The sequence below is a fragment of the Sus scrofa genome, chromosome 1, assembly GCF_054392235.1.
Source record: "Sus scrofa isolate SSC_HxYL_T2T_F1_AM1 chromosome 1, Sscrofa_HxYL_maternal_Yorkshire_Landrace_v2.0, whole genome shotgun sequence".
Classification (NCBI taxonomy): domain Eukaryota; kingdom Metazoa; phylum Chordata; class Mammalia; order Artiodactyla; family Suidae; genus Sus; species Sus scrofa.
The window spans coordinates 144,983,242-145,005,300 of NC_139383.1; the positions used below are offsets into that span (position 1 = coordinate 144,983,242).

At 34.6% G+C, this 22,059-nt stretch overlaps 1 protein-coding gene across 4 annotated transcripts in view; it reads left to right on the forward strand.

Moving 5' to 3' along the window:
• DPH6 (diphthamine biosynthesis 6) overlaps nucleotides 1–22,059 on the forward strand; it is a 172,882-nt gene that overhangs the window by 103,945 nt on the left and 46,878 nt on the right. For all 4 annotated transcript variants that reach the window (XR_014814563.1, XR_014814567.1, XM_021098213.2 and 1 more), the window contains one exon: nucleotides 21,727–21,788. Coding sequence is in view for 2 of the 4 variants with exons in the window: in XM_021098213.2 (XP_020953872.1) it covers nucleotides 21,727–21,788 (62 nt within the window). In the remaining 2 variants the exon portion in view is untranslated. The remainder of the gene's footprint in view (nucleotides 1–21,726; nucleotides 21,789–22,059) is intronic.

Genomic DNA, 22,059 nt, shown 5'->3' on the forward strand with positions numbered 1-22,059 from the left:
TGGTAATCTCATGGGACTTATATTAATGTTTTGTGTGCTGTGCAAACCATTTTCCTAAATTGTGCAAATGTCACTTATGTACCATGGTAATAGCACATGTTGTGGCTTCATTACTATTGTCTATGCTGTGCCAGATGTTCTATAAGGATTTTTGGTCCTGGTACATCAGGCCAAAATAACATAATGTTCCTGAAAGCTCATCATGATGAAAAGGACTTGCTAGTCCAAATATAAACACTAGAGGGAGCACTTTTCCAGGAGACTGGCTGCATCTAGAACTAGCCCTGGAGGGAAAACAAAGCTTTAAATGACTGGACTAATAGAATATTTACTTTCATGGAACATTGTATCAGTCAACAGTGTATGAAGAGGGCCTGAATACTTACCCAGGAAAGACTACTGAATATTCTAATCAATATGAAAGTTGCTATTTTTAAATATCAATGACCAGGGGTATCTGAAGCCAAGCGAAGGATGCCAATTTATGGGAAGGCTGTCTTTAGCCTAGATTATGGTAGGCTGTTACTAGACAGTATGCCCTCTGTAATTGTTTTCTATTGGCCCAGGTACCGCAAATATAAAGGGGATTCATCTTTCCCATGGTACATGGTTGAGATTGGACAGGTAAAGGAACAATACCACGCTGACCTGAAGAGAGCATGTTGTACAATGACATGTAGAAGCCAGTGACAGTTAAATCCTATACTGTGGTATCTGGGATATAGTTAAATTCTCAAACCAAACGAAATCCACAGCCTATTTGAACAGTAATCTCTGATCACTACCCTGTGAATGTGCATGAGAAAAGTTGTTTTTGTTGGGCAAGAAATGGAGAATGGTGCTATAATTCTTAATTGACCTTTTCTGCTAGCCTGTGCTAGAGCATAACCAGTGTGACAGCGAAGGACATGGAAAGCTGTTCTGTTGGTCCTGGACCTCTGCTTGATTTACTGGGCTGTTTATTTCTATTTCTTAAATTATCACTAAAGATTGAGACTGAATAAGGTCTCAGATTTGTTTGACTTGACAATCTAGTCTTTTGGTTTATCTCAATTTCTCATTTATTTTGTCCCATATTATATATGTAGGGTTGTAGAGAAACTGTGTATTTGTGTTTCTGTACAATTAGGGCTTTCTGAGCAAATTTTACAGAAACTTAGAACCTAGGCTAAAAGACAAGCATTAGAATTTAATATATGATGGAATAGACAGAGAGGACTCCAGAGGAATTTACTTCTCTGGAGGTCTGTGTTTACACTTCAGGGGTGGGGATGAGACCAGACCCCTGGAGATATCTCTGAGTTGTAAAGCTGTGGACATTAGTTTTATTTCTCCCCAGAGAGACATTTTTTATGTTCCAAAATGTGAAGACCCAAGTCTTTCCCTTTACCTTTCCAAAGAAGCTCTCAGATGGGGAGAGGAAAAGCCTGTCTCTTTTTTCCCAATATTCAGATTTATTTGGGGAGAGTACTCCTTACCTACAATAGATGCAGTTACTTGAAAGATTACATCTATTTCTTATCACCTTGCTCCTGGGATAAGAACCTGTGCAAAGAGCCAAAATGGTACTATCTATGTACTGTATGTAAGTGGTAAAAATAACCTGTCCTGCTCTGGGAAGCACATGTTGGCATTCAGCATATTAATAAGTATAGATATTAAAATTTTAACAATGTATGAAAGTCTTGGAATAACAGTGCTAATACCACCACCATCAATGTGATTATTGAGAACGGTTTAAAATAATTTTTATATGTGCTTTCCTGAATTTCACTTCCCATTTTTTAAGATTTCTTTATCTGTTTTGTCTGAGCATGTAACTATTAAATAGTGTAACTACTTTTTAACACTTTTATGGAGATATAATTAACACACCATGCAATTTACCCATTTAAAGTGTGCAATTCAATGTTTTTTCAGTATATTCACAGAGGTGTGCAACCATCATCATAATCAAATTTTAGAACATTTTTGTCCCCCCACCAAGGGAAATCCATAGCAATAGCAGTCATTTTCTGTTTCCCCCCAGCATCTTCCCACCCCAAGTCCTAAGCCCCACGAAGTTTGAGCCCATATTATTATTGTTATTATTACTAATTATTATTAGTTATACATACACACAAATATGTTGTTTCAATCTCAAAAACAAATTTTACCTTTGCATATAATAATCTGATTTATGAAAACTTTTTTGATACAATTATATACTGACTTTGTTTTAGTTTTTGACGCCAACTATTTTTGTTAAAACTTCCGTATTCTTGACCACTTAATTTTTTTCCTTCTTAATTCATTCAGGTAGAATAATGTTTTCAGTACCTGTTTCAGGAATTGTATGTGTTTTTAAAATTTTTTCTTTTTCTTCAGCTCAGATTGTCTTTCTTTTGCCTTAACATATGAAAGCCAACACAAGTTTATAGATAATTTGAATTTTCTCCTTTTGTAAGTAACTTACTTATTTCTTTGGTTTTCTTGTATATTTCATTTTCTGTTTCATTTCCTTGTTATGCGAAAGAGAAACTTAGGTATTGTGTAACTGTGCTGCAGAATAAATCCCATACACCTCTCTTTCTTATCTCCACCTCTAAAAATCCCTGGAAGTTTTCCATGCAACAGATGGAATATAAGCAAGACAATTAGAGCCTGTGGTTTTCAGTGGAGCTAGGAGATACATTTTTCTTTTTTTGACAGGTTCAGAAAAGTCAGTGTCTAAACTGTGGTTAAATCTTGGGGCTTTTTGGCTTCCTATGCTGTACTTGTTAAACTCACATTTTCATTTGCTTTGTTAAAGATATTTCAGATCAGATATAGTTTTATGTTTGGGGATATTGGAACAGTATCACAATTTCAGAATAACCATGCTTTTAAGTGACTCAAATGTTTAATTTGAAGGATAAAAGATGAATTCATAATTGATATTGATGATAACTAACACTAATTTTTCTCAGAGAAAATGTTTTTATTAAGCCGTTAAAAACATAATTATAGTGGTTATTTCACAAAGCCCATCTTTATCAGGTCTTAAAGAGCCAATACTACAAATAGTTTTAGATAGTGATTAGATTGAAAATCACTGATTTTATTTCATTTATTTTTTGGCTACCAGATAAAGAAAGCTCTTATAAGAATAAATTTCTCATCTGCCTTAGGCAGGAGTAATTAGATGTATGCAAATATAATGGAGCCTGTGTGCTCTGGGGCCATTCAGCTGTGCTTCAGTAATTCCATTTTTTTAAAGTATGAAGGTTGTTTAGCATAGCAACTAGCAAAAAAGTTAAAGCACAGGTTGTATATTTATCTTTGAGGTAAATAACTACATGCACTTTATAAACCAAGCAGCAATGAATGTATTACTACTTTGTAGACTCCTGTCGGGAAAAGTGAATGTAGCTGATGATATGCAGCTCTTCTATCCATGTCCCTAATTCAGGAGCATTAGCATAAAGTCAGACTACTTCCGTCTTTTATTCTCCTTCATTCTGTTTACTTTCACTGAAGAAGTTCAAGGTTCACTGAAACAACATATATTTGAACAAGCAACTATTATATTTTGATAATTTCTTTTTCAATTCAATCTTTACAAGTTAAAAAGGTTTAACATTGTTCTAAGACCCAGATCCCCATTAACAAATTAACCTTTTCCTCTTTTTTTTCCTCCCAAAGACTAGTTTTAGCTCTTCTGTTAATAGTCTCCTGGAATCTCATTCCCCATTTAATTGCTATTCTAAATTTGCCACTCCTAACTCATAAAAACTATATACCCATATTCAGTTATGATAAAATAGCATTCACCAAATATTATTCACCTTAAGGATAGATTTTTTTTCATTATAGAAAGCCTTTCAATATTGAATTATGTTCATATTTAATACATAATTTAACTTAAAGTTTTTCAAAGGTATCTTTGTTATCAGGACACCAGAGTGTGTTTTTTTAAGAATATGTATCAGTCACTAAAGATAAAACAAATGACTTAATAATAAATTCATATTTAGTTAAACAAATAAAGCTAGTATGAAATTGATAGTAGGTCAGTGTCAATATGTAGGAAGACCCATATTGATGTATCACATCATTCTTTCTTTATCCTGCCCTTTCATTCTTTTAAACAATTATTTGAATGAGCATTTGAATGGCATGCCAATTAAATTTGTAGATGACACAGGGATTCTTGAGATCACCAATACTTTGAATGATAGAATATTCATATTAATTGGCTGGAAGTAGAGACTAAATCTGACCACGTAAAATGTAATAGAGGTAAATAATAAAGAGTTCTGAATGTTAATCCCTCAAATCAATTTCGAAACATGGAATAGGTGAGATACCACTTAACACTAGGTCTTGAGAGGAAAATCTTATATATGGCAGTGGTACATTGTAAGTGCTAAAGCAGCTAAGGAGATCTGAGGGGTTGCATTAACACAGTTAATGTGAAATATTGTGTTTTGTTATAATACCTTCATTTAAGAAGGTTTTAGCTATAGTAATCTAAGAAAAAAGGCAGGATAAATAATTGATCTTATGCCTAGGCAAAAGATATTCCTAGGAAAAAACTCTGAAAATAAAGATGATAATGGATTAGCAGCAGATATCTCCAGAAAGTGTTAATGTGAAAAATTTAAATTCTCTTTTTGTGTTTTCTGTATTTCTTTTAAGGAACAGAAATTGCTTTTCTTTTTTCTTTTTTTTAAACAAGGGAAAGATTGCTTAAAATAGGACACAGAAACATCCATAAGTCAGTGAGTAGAGAGTGACCAGAGAACATTGAAAGGGCAAGAAATGGTGTCGTAGGAGGACTATTTAAAGGAGCTATATATATTTAGCCTGAAGTGAAGGCAGCAGGTTACTGGGCCAAGGAGAATGGGGATTTTTATAGCAATCCACAGTATTTGAAAAGCTACTGGTACTCTCTGTGGCTTCAGAAAAGAATTCTAAGAGGAAGTAGAAGATATATATAGCAAATGAGCCTTGGTTTGGTATCAGAACTTTCTAACATTTGGAGCTCTCAATTAGTGGCATTGGAGGTTGCCACAGGCCCTTGTGTGGCTTTTTCCAAGCTTCTGCTGCATGCCCTTCCTCTTTCCTATATAATACTACTACTCCTTCATGCTGCAACAGAAGTTGTCTGAAGTTGTAGAATTGGGCTAGTTAAGGTTGCTTCTGGGGGAAAATTCCATCCTTCCCTCGTGGCTTCTGGCACCACTGTGCAAGGGTGAAGGTTTGCCACCACTGGTTAACTTCAGAACAATATGCCACTGGCTCGAAAGGCAGTTCTATAGAGAGAACTTTGGAAATGGATTAAGGGCAAATATATACTGCTGGACTAAGCATATGTAATATGCAAAGGTGACCACTTTGAAGGTGACAGCCTTCATTTGAATATATAAAAATCAGTCTAATTTATTGCTTCCTAGTTTTCATTAAAATCTGATGCTTGCACAGGGCACAGTGATGAGAAATTTAAACACATTTATGCCTTTCAGATTCCATTTTCTAGGTAAAAAATGTGGTTGTTTTGCCATTGCCTATTGCCCTCTTAGTTGTTTTTTCTTGATTTGGAAGCACACTTTCCTTTCCTACTATTACTCTTCATCTTGTCTATTATGAAATTTTTTTTTTTTAATTGAAGGTGATCTGTATGTGTCTGGAAGAGGTAACACTCTGTTAGGGGAAAAAAGAGAAATTGTCCCTGAAACTTTGTTTTCATTACTTAGCAAGTTTTACAGTTAATGACAGAAGTTTCTCATGTGGCTTCTCCTCCCAAAGACTGTGCTTATTTATTTTCCCCAGTAGTTTCATGTGACCTTGTTAAAAGCGTCATGTAATTCCCAAATAAATTACATTTACTGGTTTACTTCTATCTAGTATTTTATTGACATTTCCAGATAAGTTTAATAGGATGGAGAGAAACAGTGTTCTCTTTATAGACTCAGTGGGTGATTTGACCTTGGCAGGTTAACCTTATCCTGATGTTGAAGGAAGCTATTCTTAATTAGACTCTATCACTTTCTCCATTATCACCAAGAGAGCCACTGGTCTGTAATTCTATAAATCTTAATTTGATTGTTTTTCTTTCTTACAGAAAAGCTACCATATTAGAAAGATTGCAATATTTGGAAACAGTCACTGGTTTTCTGAATACATTGCATATCCTCATCTGTAGCTCAGCCATTTCACACTTTATTTCCTTCAGAAACTCTCAGTTGAACACCATCTGGTCATGGTGATTTATTACAGTGGATTTTCTCAAGTTGCTATATTATTTCCTCCTAGGAGATTGCTCTCTGCTACTGCCCCACTGATTTTCTCAGAAAGTGCCCTTGGAATAGTCCTTTCCCCAGTATCTTGTACAGCAAAGGTCAATGCCAAATAAAACTGATTAAACTTCTCTGCTGTTTCTTATCCTCTTACTTGTCCTCATTGCAAGTCATTGATGGAAAGAAATTCAGCAGTTAGTCCAACCACTCATGTTGCCTGTCTAGTCCTCATCTTACTTTTTATCCTTTAATTTTCAAATTATTTTTTCCCTGACAAATATATTTGAAATTTAATTCAGAAATAAAGGCAAGTGTTAAAAAATATTCTAGATACTTTTAATCTATTCATAAATGATTCAATGGAATTATTTCCAGGTTTTTTCCTTTCAAACTATCCACAGCTTTCTCTTTTGACCTTTCAAATAATGGTTATACTGTATATATCTCACATTGCTGCTGTCTTTCTGACTTTCAAGCATCCTGGATAGTTTTTAAACTCCCTCACTTACCTCTTAGACAGTTGCTAAGCATTTTTTTTCCCCAACTTTCTAATTTTATTCTTAAAACATAAAGTATACCATAAATAATATGGAAGAAGAACAGGAAATGAGCAAACATCCAAAGACAAATCACAAGAGGGAGAGGAGAGTAAATTTCAGGAGGGGGAGCAGGTGGATGGGGTTTTTGGGGAGCTGATGGGGAGGGCGCTTGCAGGGGCAGAGGTGACCTTGGGGAAGATGGCTTTGGAAATTGGCCTGGAGCTCTTTTGAGAGCCAGTGCAGGACCTAGTGTAGGGGGTGCTGGAGCAGTCAGTGCAGGCTCTCCCTGCAGGGCTGCTGAATTCTCCTCTGGCCCTCGGTCTCCTGCAGGAGCCTGTCAGTGTCTGGGGCTGCTGCCAGAGCAGCTGCAGGTTCTCCCTGCCTGGGTGGTGAGTCCTCATGTGGACCTGGGCCTCCAGATACTAAACATTTATTTCTTTACATTTTTAACATATACTTTTAGTAGTTTCACCCCTAATGGGTTAACATTAAGAGATGCTCATACTAATTAGAAAACAAGCTTTAATTGTTCAGGCCTCCCTATTGCTGAGTTCCACTCCTATACATACTCACCTGTGGTAATTCCTATATGTTACATTAATCTGTTTCCTCTTTTATATCTGCCCAAATAAGCCAAGATAAGGCATGTTAATTATTCCTCCTTCACATTGTGCTTTTCTGTCATTCATTTGGATAATAATGGACATAATTAACATCATTCATTGCAATAGCCTTCCTAGAAGAAAATGTGAACAGTAAAGGTTAAAAGCAATTTGCATTATTCTTTCATATTCTGTGGTTAACAGAACACTTTTTTACACCTGAACTTTGTTCAAATAATTATTTTGTTTAAAAAAGGTTACTTAATGTGCATTCAGGTACAGTTAATTGCTGTTAGGAATATATTTTTACTTTTATACAAAGCACTTTAGACCAGAATTTTTAAATGCAGATATTGAAATATCAAAAGTTAAAACTTTTAAATCTCCCAAGTGTGTTATAAATACCTACCATTTTAAATTGAGGGGAAAAAAGATAAAGGCTCCAATGTCAAATTTTCAGTATATGCAGAGTAATCTTTCCATAAGTTTCAAATAATACAAATACTGCAAGTCCCACAGCCACGCATCTCTGAGTAGAGTGCCTTTTGCTCAGCCTGAAAAAGGAAGTCACAGATTATAACAGCAGAGGAAATAAATGCTGATTTCATCACTAGCACTTTTCCTTTGCTAGGTAGGACAGGCTGCTCTAAAAATAACTTATGCATATAACTGTTTGTTGCTACTATGGATATATGTTTTGAATTTTTGAATACATTAAGATTCTATCCATCCCAAGCTACTTTGTGTATACACATATATATACATATATGTATATGTATGTACATGTATATGTGTGTATATATATGTATATACACATATACATACATATAGCCTTCTAAGAAATATGTACCATACTATAATTCTAAAACCTATTTGTCTACCTCTACCAATCTCTACCAATTCTCCTTATTCTTCAAAATACACAAAATGTAATATTCACAAATAAATAAGATCTTACTTTAACATGTGCCATTATCCCTCTGTAGTACCCTTTAGGTCTGTGTCAGGCGGCTTACACTAAAATATCATAATATGTAACAATTAACTGAAAACTCCTCTGGAAAGATAAGTCCTTGAGTCTTTTTCTGTTTGTCCATTTAATGGTAAGACTATTTCATAACTTGACCACCCAAGCAAATATTTGTGTGTAAAGAATACCAACATCATTCTGTATTTGCCATTGTTGGAAAGTAAGACTTTCCTACCTTAGCTTAGGGACCAACATTTATATATTAAAACTGCTCAGAGCAAGAATATGTTATAAAGTTTGTGGGGCTTATCTCTGACAAAATTTCTTTCAGATAGATAACTACTGTATAGGTTGATGTCTCAAACATATGTAGGCAAATGTGTAGAAATCTTTATAGGTCAAAGTTAGTATAATTTTACATAGGAACCAGGTGAGGTGTTGCATCTCATGATGCAGGATCTAAGGTGTGGACAATAATCAGAGTTCTCTGGGGTCCCTTGTACTTCTTTTTCTAGCAAGTTATTCTCACACTAGAAAAGTCTCTGGACAGACTTTCTTCTGAATTTGATTCTAATTTCACTCACACAGGCAAAATTAAAGTTTTGGTTAGTTTTCAATCTTGATATTTTCTTCTTACTTTAGTCAGTGATCTTTTCATTCAGTGGAGTTTGGAATGGAGAGGGGGCATGTATTAATCAGGGTTTCTCAGAGAAACAGAACTGCCATGATAGAAAAGAAGGTGTGTTAAGAAGAACTGAGGTACCTGTTATGGAGGCTAAGTCCCACAGTCTGTTGTCTGTAAATTGGAAACCCAGGAAACCCAGTAGTATAATTCAGTCCCAGTTCAAAGGCCTCCGAACCAGGGAGTCAATGATGTCTATCCCAGTCTGAAAGCAGGAGAAGATTGAGATGAGATTCCCAGTTCAAGCAGTGAGGCAGGAATAAAGGAGTGTGTTCCTCTTTGCTCTGCACCTTTACTCAGGCCCTAACAGATTGATCGATACCTACCCACATTGGAGGGAACAGTTTAATGAAACCACTGGTTCAACTGCCAGTCTCATCCACAAACATTCTCACAGACACACCCAGAAACTGTTTCATCTGGGCACCTTATGGCTCACTCAGGTTGACACATAAAATTAACCATCACAGGAATAAAAGGGAAGAATTGGATGCCCGTGCTCATGTAACCATCTTGCCCAGAAGTATAAGGATTTTTAAATGAAGGTGATCAGATTTTCATTTTGGAAAGCTCTCTGATTATGGAGTCCATTAATGTTTGATATTCTTCAATCTGATTATAGTGTCCATTAATGTTGATATTCTTCAAAGCTCTTGCCTGTATTTTGTCTTCTTACTTTACAAATTCTTCTTGAGTGATTTCATCTCATGTCTTCTATTTCTATATTAGTATCTCCAGCCCAGACTTCCACATGAGGTTTTAACTCCATATACCTAATTGCCAGTTGAATATCTCTTCTTGGGTGATTCCCTGAAACTTCAAACACATGTCTGAAAGTGAATTTGCTTGTATTTTCCCTCCCCAACTTTCCTATGTTCTGTTCCATATCTGAAGTAAGTGGTGTTTGGTGCCACCATCTTTTCATTTGTTCACATCAGAAACCTGCAGATCATTCTTGCCTCCTCTTTTCCTGTGTTCGCCATACCCAGTTCATCAGCAAGAACTCAATATTCTACCTACTATACGTTGCTCTCAAATCTGTCCTCTTCCATACCTATTGCTTTTGTCTGTTACATCCTGTCTCACTAATTCTTGCAGCCGTCCCTTTATTTGCCTTATTGCGATCTTGTTTGCTGCCAGGGAATTAGAAAGAAAGCTAGAGTGTTCTTTCTAAAGGTTAAACTGTATCATGTCATTCCTCTGATTAGAATTTCTGTCTTCTCTGTGACCTTACATTCTAGTATAAACTCTTTTATATATGTGTAAAAGCTCAATATATATGTATATAGCTCAATGAATTTTTTACATTTATAGTTGTACAGTGATCATCACAACCCAATTTTATAGGATTGCCATCCCACAACCCCAGCGCATCCCCCACCCCCAACCTGTCTCATTTGGAAACCATGAGTTTTTCAAAGTCTGTGAGTCAGTATCTGTTCTGCAAAGAAGTTCATGCTGTCCTTTTTTCAGATTCCACATGTCAGTGATAGCATTTGATGTTGGTGTCTCATTATCTGACTGACTTCACTTAGCATGATAATTTCTAGGTCTATCCATGTTGCTAAGAATGCCGTTATTTCATTCCTTTTAATTCCTTTTACTGGCTGAATAATACCACATCTTCTTTATCCTCTCTTCTGTTGATGGACATTTAGGTTGTTTCCATGTCTTGGCTATTGCAAACAGTGCTGCAATGAACATTGGTATACATGTGTCTTTGTGAGTCATGGTTTTCTCTGGATAGATGCCCAGGAGTGGGATTGCTGGGTCAAATGGTAGCTCTGTTTTTAGTTCTCTGAAGAATCTCCATACTGCTTTCCACAGTGGTTGCACCAATTTACAATCTCACCAATAGTGTAATAGGGTTTCTTTCTCTCCACACTCTCTCCAGCACTTCTTGTTTTTAGACGTTTTGATGATGGCCATTCTGGCTGGGGTAAGGTGGTGCCTCATCATGGTTTTGATTTGCATTTCTCTAATGATAAGTGATGTTGATCATCTTTTCATGTGTTTTTTGGCCATCCATATGTCTTCTTTGGAGAATTGTCTGTTTAGATCTTCTGCCCATTTTTGGATGGGGTTGTTTGTTTTTTTGGTATTGAGCTGCAGAAGGTGTTTATAAATTTTGGAGATTAATCCCTTGTCAGTTGCTTCATTTGCAAAGATTTTCTCCCATTCTGTGCATTGTCTTTTCATTTTGTTTAGGGTTTCCTTTGCTGTGCAGAAACTTTAAGTTTAATTAGGTCCCATTTGTTTATTTTTGTTTTTACTGTCATTACTCTAAGAGGTGGATCTGAGAAGATGTTGCTGTCATTTATGTCAGAGAGTGTTTGACCTATGTTTTCCTCTAAAAGTTTTAAGGTATCTGGTCTTATATCTAGGTCTTTAATCCATTTTGAGTATAAACTCTTTAAAATGAAACAAGGTCCTCTGGGATTGGCTTTTGTCTACTTTTTTAACCTCAGCTTTCACTCTGAAAACAATCCCTACTCATTTCAGGCTTCTTTTAGTTTCCAGTACTCATCATGTTGAAAACTAATAGAAAAGATTAAGAGGTATTTCTAAAATAAATATTTCAAATACTCCTTAAAAAATTTATTTGTTTGAATTGCATACCTTTTTACTTTTTATTCATTTTTTATGTATTAAAATTATAGAATTGTTAAAGGTAGAAGAAAGAATTATTTGGACTATCATCAGCAAGTATTGATTATCATTAACTGCATAATTATACTTAATATGATTTATTGATCACTTATTTCATGGGTACCATGAATCTAAAAAGTGAATCCATAAAGTGTCTGGGTGTCCTTTATGTTACTCACACTGAAGAAGAATACCAGTTCATAGATTTTAGAAAGAAGTTACATGTTGAAATGAGTCCTAACATAGCCTCTAAGATAGTTTTTAGTGATCTAAATATAGAAATGGAAAATCTGGAAATTGAAATAAGATCCTTCCCCAAATAGGCAAATTTCAAGATACAAAAGCTAATTTTTACCTTAGATATCATATAATCCATCTTTCTTATTGTTCTTTTTGAAATGAATAATAGCTATTTTATTTATGAAATGTTCAGTTGTAAGATAATGATGTGCTCAGTTGGAATCCTGGGACAAAAAAAAAAATTATATTTGCCAACAAAACATTAGAGCTTTTTAAATGAAGTCCACTCGTGATGGCCAGTGAGCCTGGTAAAAATAAGAAGAGATTAGTAGAGTATGTGTGTGTGTTTAACTTTTGAAGATACACAGGATGCTCCATTCCTGTCTGTACTGAAATTTATCAAGAATTATAGGCAGACTAGAAATTGCTTCTCAGAGTGATTATACCTTTCTAATATCACCTACTGATTTTATAGTAAAAGTCTAGGCTACAAAAGTTGAGATGAGAACACAATTCATTTTACTTGACTTTGTTAAAAATAGCATTATCAAACATTTTGTGATGTTTCTCTCATATCATATATTGGGCTGTCGCGAAGAAATAAACCTCCACTTGCTTTCATGACAGTAGACAATAAATTGACTGATATAATTCAGTTGAGAAGTTGAAAAATGCATTGAAAATAATGGGGCATAACATTGTAGGGTTAACATTTATTCATAGATGATGCAATTAAATAAAACAGGCATTAACTTCAAGGTCAGTCAGTAAAGTAATAAAATTGAATATTTTAATTGAATTGTAATTGCTTCCCATTGATACATGCAAGTAAAGTAAAATAGATGTCAGCTCTGCAAATTATGGTTCTTCCTCCTAATTAATTTCTTAATTCTGCATGGAGTTATCCAGTGCCTAGGTCTTGTTGTGGGTTTATTCATTCACCCAGCTTCCATCAAGGAATGTCTAGAAGACATGATTAAATGGTTAGGTGTCAGGATTTATAGTAAATTTTTCCTGCACTTTGGAGAAAATTTTGTTAGTAACTGATCTATGTATTTGAGTTAAAATGTACTTTAAATATAACATCATCCTGGGTCCTATGGATTGTAATAATCTTCTTTAATAATATTGATGTTCTTGTTATTGATATTTATATCAACATTAATAAATGTAGCCATCTCAAGGATTAAAAAAGTTTTTATAAGAGAGCTTGATACATTGAGGCTCACAGTTCACAATTGACTGATTCAGGAGGTAAATTGAACAGACTGTTGGGGTTTTGGTGAAGTACAGTTTACATCCATTCATGACCCAGGTTTCAGTAGAGAGCAGATACCTAAATCAAATGAATCTAAAAAAGAAACATCTTTTTCAAAGACTAGAATAGATTGACGCTTTTAGATAAAGTTGAATTGCATTGAAGAAACCCATGAACCATTGTGGCTTTTTCATAGGCTTTTCACAGTCCCTCAAAGGATTTTAACATAATGCAGTTTTATATAAAATAAAATGGGAATGATGACATTACAAAGATTAGGAGAGAGATTTTCAAATTATTCTGAAATTGTATTGGGTCTAGATACTAGGATTTATTTAAAGAAAGAGAAGATTATGTCTTTGGACTGGCTGCATTTGCAGGTTAAATGGCTACTGCTTAAAAATTGAGAATAGAATGAATATATAAGATGGTTTTTAAAATTACTGCAGTATTGTTATATATTCATATACTCTAAAATGGTTCTATTCTATATAATAGAATCATTTGAGAGCAAATATATTGGTATATTAGCATATTTCTTTAGTGGTGCTTAGAAATACAAGTGGATTCTTGCTGATAAAACAAGTAAATTAAACTGAGGAGTTATTTATGTTATCTAAGCTTTGTGTTAAATTTTAACTCAAACGTTGACTTTGTTGTTTAAAATATTTCTCTTTGAACTGCTTACAGCATAAATCCAATGATAAATATAGTTTATTGTTGCAGATCTGACCCTGATCTACCACTATCAGTTATGAAGGATCCTGTGTCAGAAATCTCCATGCATATCATCTAGTTAGAAAATACCAAAACTTATACATGAGATAAAGACTGATATCTTTGGGCTTTATAATTATAGATAAACTAACAGTTTTTTATTCTTCTTTTTTAATGATAAAGTGATCTGTTTCTCCAGAGCCTTTTTCCAAAATTATCTTAATAATTTTCTTGTTCCATCTAGAGAAATTAAAGTAAATCTCATAAAGATGGTACATACAATGCTAAGATGTTTCTAAATGAAGAAACTTGTGAAAAAATGTGTAAGAAATTAAACATTCAATCATTATATTTATAAAAATAAGTTACAAAGAATTTTCATTTGCATAGTTTAATATTTATGGAATCATCAGTGTTTCAGGCAGTAAAAAATTTCTTGAGGAAAGTTCCATATCTGAATATATTCTAAGGTAGGATGAATAATCTTCCTACTACATCCCTGACTAAGAACATCCCACATGTAAGTCTCAACCAATTTAGAAGACATCTCAGTGATCAGGGTGACTTTAGGCCATTGATTTCTCAAGGACAGAAGCTTGAATTGCTAGGGATCTCTGGATCTTACCCAAGAAAATATTTTATAAAAACAATTTGAAATGCACATCTTATGGGCAAAATCATGAGGTCCCCAATGACTTTTCACTTTCTAATGAACAGAAAAATGGAACCAAAGCTAGACTTCACTCAGACAATAACCAGCAAGGCATCAGTAGAAAAGGACTTCAGTAGTCATTCCCAAGGACAATGGAACATGTTAGCCTGACAGAAGTCTTTATCTTATAAAGTAGTTGATTTAAAGATTTATTCAGAAGAATATGTCAGCTGTTACATTGAATCTAGAAAAGTATCTATTGGATACTTTTTCTATAACTCTTAAAAAGAATTATAATCTGTTTAAATAGTATCATCTGATGAGGTAAAAGAACTCCTAAATCATTATTTGTGCCAGATAAGCCTACCAAAATCACCAGACATAACCTTTTATAAATTTACAATGTGTCAGAATTCCTGTCATGGCGCAGTGCTTAACGAATCTGACTAGGAACCATGAGGTTGCAGGTTCAATCCCTGGCCTTGCTCAGTGGGTTAAGGATCCAGCATTGCCGTGAACTGTGGTGTAGGTTGCAGACGTGGCTTGGATCCTGAGTTGCTGTGGCTCTGGAATAGGCTAGCAGCTATAGCTCCGATTCGACCCCTAGCCTGGTAATCTCCATATGCTGCAGGAGTGGCCCAAGAAATGGCAAGACAAAAAAAAAAAAAAAATGCAATATGTCAAAATTGTTTATTTCTCGGGTCTGGTCTGGGCATTTCCTTGATTTTAAGAGTCTGTCAAAATCATATATTATTATGTATATATGAAACATTGTTACTGATTCATCTGCCCTGTGTGAAATATCTACTATCAGACCATGAATCATAATAGCATCTACTACCCTCACAAAGCCTGGTACAAATCCCAACTTGTATGACTTCGTGTGTGGGTCACAACCATTAACGAATTATAAACACTGATACAAGCAACTTATGTCATCATTGACATCATTTCTCATTTACATGAGAAAAAAAGAAATGTATCTCTGTTAGCTATTTTATAGTTCTACAATAATCTCCTGGTGAAAAGAGCTATCATGTTTTTTCAGAAGAATAATTGAAAAATATTCCTTGGAGTTCCCACCATGGTTCAATGGTAGTGAACCTGACTAGGATCCATGAGAATGCTGGTTCAGTCCCTGGCCCTGTTCAGTGGGTTAAGGATCTGGCGTTGCAGTGCGCTGTTGTGTAGGTTGCAGACACAGCTTGGGTCCCATATTGCTGTAGTTGTGGCGTATGCCAACAGCTGCAGCTACTATTGGACCCCTCCTTGGGAACTTCTGTATGCTGCAGGTGTGACTCTAAAAAGAAAAAAAAAATCTTCCATAAAGTTTTAAATTTTGGTTTATTTTAACTGTTTAAGTTTCATAGAACTTTCAGTGCTCATTCCTGAAATAAATAAATAAATTTAAAATACTTATATGAATACACAAAAATCTTGAAATGATTAACTAATTTATACTAGAGTATACCTCTGTGATGCATACAGATTCATATGAAAAAGTTGTCCCAGTGTGGTTTATGTTTACATATTTTATTGACTCTTTTACCCAAAGGCAAGAGAAATTACTTTAACCGTCATGGAATGCAGCCATTTTTGAAAGGAGATATAACAGCTATTTTTTTTACTGTAACAGTTCAGAACTGGAGCCTGATGACTCTGCAATTAATTAAAGGACTGCAAGAAAGATGAGAATATCATCAGTTTGATCTTTCAGTGCCTAACTATAAAAACCACATGCTCTTAATTTCCCTTTCATGACTTTTTTTTTTAAGTTTTATTGAAGTATAGTTATTTACAAGGTTATGATAATTTCTGCTCTACAACACAGTGACCCAGTCATAAAAATACGTATTTCCATTCTCTCTCAGATTCTTTTCCCACATAGATTATCACAGAATACTGGGTAGAGTTCTCTGTGCTGTGTAGCAGGTCTGCTTTGGCCAGTCATTCCATGTACCTCAGTGGACCTTAAAATAAAGGTCTTTTTAAAAAGGCATTTATTTTATCCCAGACACTTTTAATAGAACACAAAACATAAATTCTTTTTTTTCTTTTTCTTTTATTTAAATGATTTTTTTTCCATTATAGCTGGTTTATAGTGTTCTGTCAATTTTCTACTGTACAGCAAAGTGACCTAGTCACATATACATATATACATTCTTTTTCTCATATTATCCTCCATCATGTTTCATCATAAGTGACTAGATATAGTTCCCAGTGCTATACAGAAGGATCTCATTTCTTATCCATTCCAAAGGCAATAGTTTGCATCTTATTAACCCTACATTCCCAGTCCATTCCACTTCTTTCTTCTCTCTCTCGGCAATCCCAAGTCTGTTCTACAAGTCCATGAGTTTCTTTTCCGTGGAAAGGTTCATTTGTGCCATATTATTAGATTGCAGATATAAGTGATATCATATGGTATTTGGCTTTCTCTTTCTGACTTATTCCACTTAGTATTGGAATCTCTAGTTCCATCCATGTTGCTTCAAATGGCATTGTTTTGTTCTTTTTTATGGATGAGTAGTATTCCATTGTGTATATATACCACATCTTCTTAATCCATTCATCCATGGATGGACATTTAGGTTGTTTCCATGTCTTGGCTATTGTGAATAGTGCTACAATGAACATATGTGTGTATGTGTCTTTTTCAAGGAGATTTTGTCCAGATATATGCCCAAGAGTGGGATTTCTGGGTCATACGGTAGTTAATATATTTTCCGAGGTACTTCCCTACTGTTTTCCATAGTGGATGTACCAATTTACATTGCCACCAGCAGTGTAGGAGGCTTCCCTTTCTTCACCCCCTCTCCAGCGTTTGTTATTTGTGGACTTATTAATGATGGCCATTCTGACCAGTGTAAAGTGGTACCTCATAGTAGTTTTGACTTGCATTTCTCTAATAATCAGTGATGCTGAGCATTTTTTCATATAGTTATTGGCAATCTGTATATCTTTTTTTGGAGAAATCTCTATGCAGATCTTCTGCCCATTTTTCAAATGGTTTTTGGCTTTTTTGCTGTTGAGTTGTATAAGTTGTTTGTATATTTTAGGGATTAGCCCTTGTCATTTGCATCATCTGAAACTATTTTCTCCTATTCCATAGGTTGTCTTTTTGGATTTTTTTATGGTTTCCTTTGCTGTGCAAAAAGCTTGTCAGTTTGATTAGGTCCCATTTGTTTATTTTTGTTTTGTTTTTTTTCTGTTGCCTTGGGAGACTGACCTGAGAAAGCATTTGTAAGGTTGATGTCAGTGAATGTTTTGCCTATGTTCTCTTCTAGGAGTTTGATGGCATCTTGTCTTCTGTTTAAGTCTTTAAGCCATTTTGAGTTTATCTTTGTGCATGTTGTGAGGGTATGTTCCAGTTTCATTGATTTACATAAGGCTCTCCAGTTTTCCCAGCATCACTTGCTGAAAAGACTGTCTTTTCCCCATTTGATGTTCTTGCCTCCTTTGTCAAAGATTAATTGACAGTAAATGTCTAGGTTTTATTTTTGGGTTCTCTATTTTGTTCCATTGATCTGTATGTTCTGTTTTGGTACTAGTACCACACTGTCTTGATCACTATGACTTTTAATATTGCCTGAAGTCTGGGAGAGTTATGCCTCCTGCTTGGTTTTTGTTCCTCAGGATTGCTTTGGCAATTCTGGGTCTTTTATGGTTCCATATACATTTTGGGATTGTTTGTTCTAGTTCTGTGAAAAATGCCATGGGTAGTTTAGTAGGGATTGCACTGAATCTGTAGATTGCTTTGGGTAGTATGGCCATTTTTATGACTTTAATTTTTCCAACCCAGGATCATGGAACATCTTTCCATTTCTTTGAATCCTCTTAATTTTCCTTGATTAGTGTTTTATAGTTCTCAGCATCTAAGTCTTTCACCTCCTTGGTCAGGTTTATTCCCAGGTATTTAATTTTGGGGGTGTGATTTTAAGAGGTGTTGTATTTTTATATTCTTTTTCCAATATCTCATTATTAGTATACAGAAATGCTACCAATTTCAGAATGTTAATCTTGTATTCTGCTACTTTACTGAATTTGTTGATCAGTTCGAGTAGTTTTTGTGTGGACTCCTTAGGGTTTTCTATTTATAGTATCATGTCATCTGCATAGAGTGACAGTTTTACCTCTTCTCTTCCAATTTGGATACCTTTTATTTCTTTTGTTTGTCTGATTGCTGTGGCTAGGACTTCTAAGAGTATGTTGAATAAAAGTGGTTAGAGTAGACATCCTTGTCGTGTTCCAGATTTTAGTGGGAAGGCTTTCAGCTTTTCTCCACTGAGAGTTATATTTGCTGCGAGTTTGTCATAAATGTCTTTGATTATGTTAAGATATGTTCCCTCTATACCTACTTTGGTAAGAGTTTTTATCATGAGTGAATGTTGGACTTTGTCAAATGCTTTTTCTGCATCTATTGAGATGATCATGTGGTTTTTGACTCTTTTGTTAATGTGGTGTATAATGTTGATTGATTTGTGTATGTTGAACCATCCTTGTGAACCTGGGATGAATCCCACCTGGTTGTAGAAAAAGAAAATTATAGGCCAATATCTTTGATGAATATAGGCACAAAAATTCTCAACAAAATTTTAGCCAACCAAATCCAAAATTTAAATTCTTAGATTCAATCATAAGAGACTTTTAAAGTGATTTTAATGATGAGCCTACTGCTAAGTGTTGAGGTGGTATGTGTGGTTTGTGTTGTGGGACCATCACATAGGAGAATCAAGGAATTGGGAGGGAGGCTAAAAAGTGGCTTCCTGCCATGCTGGCCTTTTACATTCTTGTTTTGAGTTTTCCAAATTTTCACTATAAAACGTGGCGGTAATAGATGAATATGTGAAGGAAAACTATGAAAGACATAGCTGTGCTGGAAAACATTATAAAGATCTTTGTGAAATAGAAATGAATGGACATACAAAACAGTACAGGACTAAAGCTATGGGGCTATAACACAAAGTATCAGGAAACAGACAAAAGCAACTAGGAGATCATAATCCTGTGGAAAAGGAGACTGAAGGTGCCCCCTATGAAGGAGAACCTCAAAGAGCTAAAGAAAAACAAAATATCTTTTAAAGAAAAAACAATCAATTAGAAAAATTAATAACTCAAAATGAAACAGCAACAGTATGATGTGAAAAGTAACCAATTAGAAATTTTGGCAGTGAGACAGAGTCATTTAGAAAACAAAATACTCAATGTGCAGAATAAAATCCAAGTGAATGAAGTTGAAGAATGCATGAAGCAGAAAAAAATAATTTATTCAGAAGACAACACAGAAAGATACAGAGGAAAAAAAATTGAAAGAGCAATTTAAAAGTATGGACGATAGGTTGAGAAATTGCAATATGTGTGTAATTGATGTTTCAGGAAGAAAAATAGAAGAAAGGGCAGAAAGCAGTATTTATAGATTTAATGGCTGAAAATTTTCTAAACTGTAAGAAAGATATGAGTTTTGGAATTGAAAATGCATATCTGGTGCTGTGCAGTATAAATAAAAATAAACATACCCTTAGATACCTTGTGTTAAAATTACAGAATGTCATTGAATAAAGTAAAAATTGTACAGTGTAGCACAGACTAGACTATTAGACTGACAGAATAAATCTCATTAGAAATAACTGATTCTGAAAGAAGGAATATATTGCAACTGAACTCTTACATGGTAGTGATAGCAAAATAGAACATCATCAGACATAAAAAAACTAAAAGAGTTTACCACTCAGGTAAACAGGACAGGTTGACAGGGATAAAAGAACTGGACAAAGTCCATGATTGCTTCATCTCTGTGTTTACCCAGCCAACTGAAATTTTGATTTTAGTGAATATACTGTGAGAATAATATTGCTGTGAAGAGACCTGACTCAAATAATCTACCTAGTGCTGCTAGTATGAGCTGTTTGCTTTGGGTTTGATTAACTTAGTACTAAAAGAATCCTTAATCTTTACCTGACTTCCCTTTTATTATTCCTTATGTGATTGTAAGAAATATCATGTTACCAGAAAAGGCATCTGATAGAAGCAGAAAATTATTACTCAGCTTCTATATAATTAATAAGCTAAATGGTTTTAAACCAATAATAAATAAGTTTATTTAAATGAACCTAAGCTAATACATAATTATAGTTGTAAATATCTAAAATGAATTCATTCATTTCATAGCTGACTTGTGGCATGTGATTTTTTTCCTGGCAAGTCAGTTTTGGAATGTGGGGAGAGTTCCTGAAGTCCACAGCTTCAGTTCCTGAAGTCCTGTACTTCATCACCCGCATAAATTCTACTATTCTATTAGCTGAACACATGCTGTTGGTACTATAATGATTTTTTGGAGTATTTCTGTCATTTCTTGGAAAAAAATGCATTATCACACAAGTGATCATAGAAATGCAATGTTATTTAACTTGGTAATATAACTGTTTATGTCCATATGTTATTAAGTGAATTAATTATATAGGCATGCAGTCTATTCTTCTCTTTTCTACTTTTATTTTCCAAATAAGACATTTGAAACTAGATAAGATAGAGGTAAGTGAGAAAATTTTGTTATTCATGGGTTAAAATAAAAACACATAATATGGAGTTCCTGCGTGGCACAGCAGGTTAATGGTCCAGTGTTGTCTCTCTGGCAGCTTGGGTCACTGCTCAGGTGCAGGTTTAGGCCTCTGCCCAGCACGGTGGGTTAAGGATCCAGTGTTCCCACAGCTGTGGTATAGGTTGTAGCTGCAGCTTGGATTTGATCCCTGCCCTAGGAACTTCCATATGCTGAGGGCATGACCAAGAAAACAAAATAAAACAAAACAAAGCATAATAATTAAAACACCAAGGATTTTAGTTACATAATGGCACTTTTTTTTTCCATCCTAATTACAATTTCTCAAAAATGAAAAAGGAATCAAAACAGTGCATCTGGTAATTGATAAAGTGCCATTGAATAAGTTGGAATGAAACTTATTTTTCAGGAACAAGGGAAACGAGTTACCCAAGGGAAATAAGAAAGAAAGTAGGAGCAAAGTACATTTTGCTTTAGGATCAAAACAATTTAAAATATACACACACTGGTTTCCTAGGCCAGGATGAGCCAAAGGTAGAATAATGTGTTTTTAAACATCCAATTTAATACTTACCTAAAAAAAATTAACCTTTCTTGACAGGTTTAGATCCAGATAAGCATCTTGGAAAAACCCTGGATCAAATGGAGCCTTATCTCTTAGAGGTAAGAATTTATGCTATTATTTCTCAAAATATAGGCATTTGGAGAAAAAAAAAAAAAAACAGTGCCATGGTGAGGATGGTTATAGAATCAGTTTCTAGAAAAACTCAGATACATTGATGATTTAATTTTATGCAAAAATTAAACCTCTAATGGATATGAGAATAGCCTTAAAATTAGTTATGAATGTTATGACCAGCTTGTTGAACTCACGAAAAGAGTAAGTAAGCTATACCTAAAAGGAAATTGTTCTGTCAAAAAGTTTACTTTTATT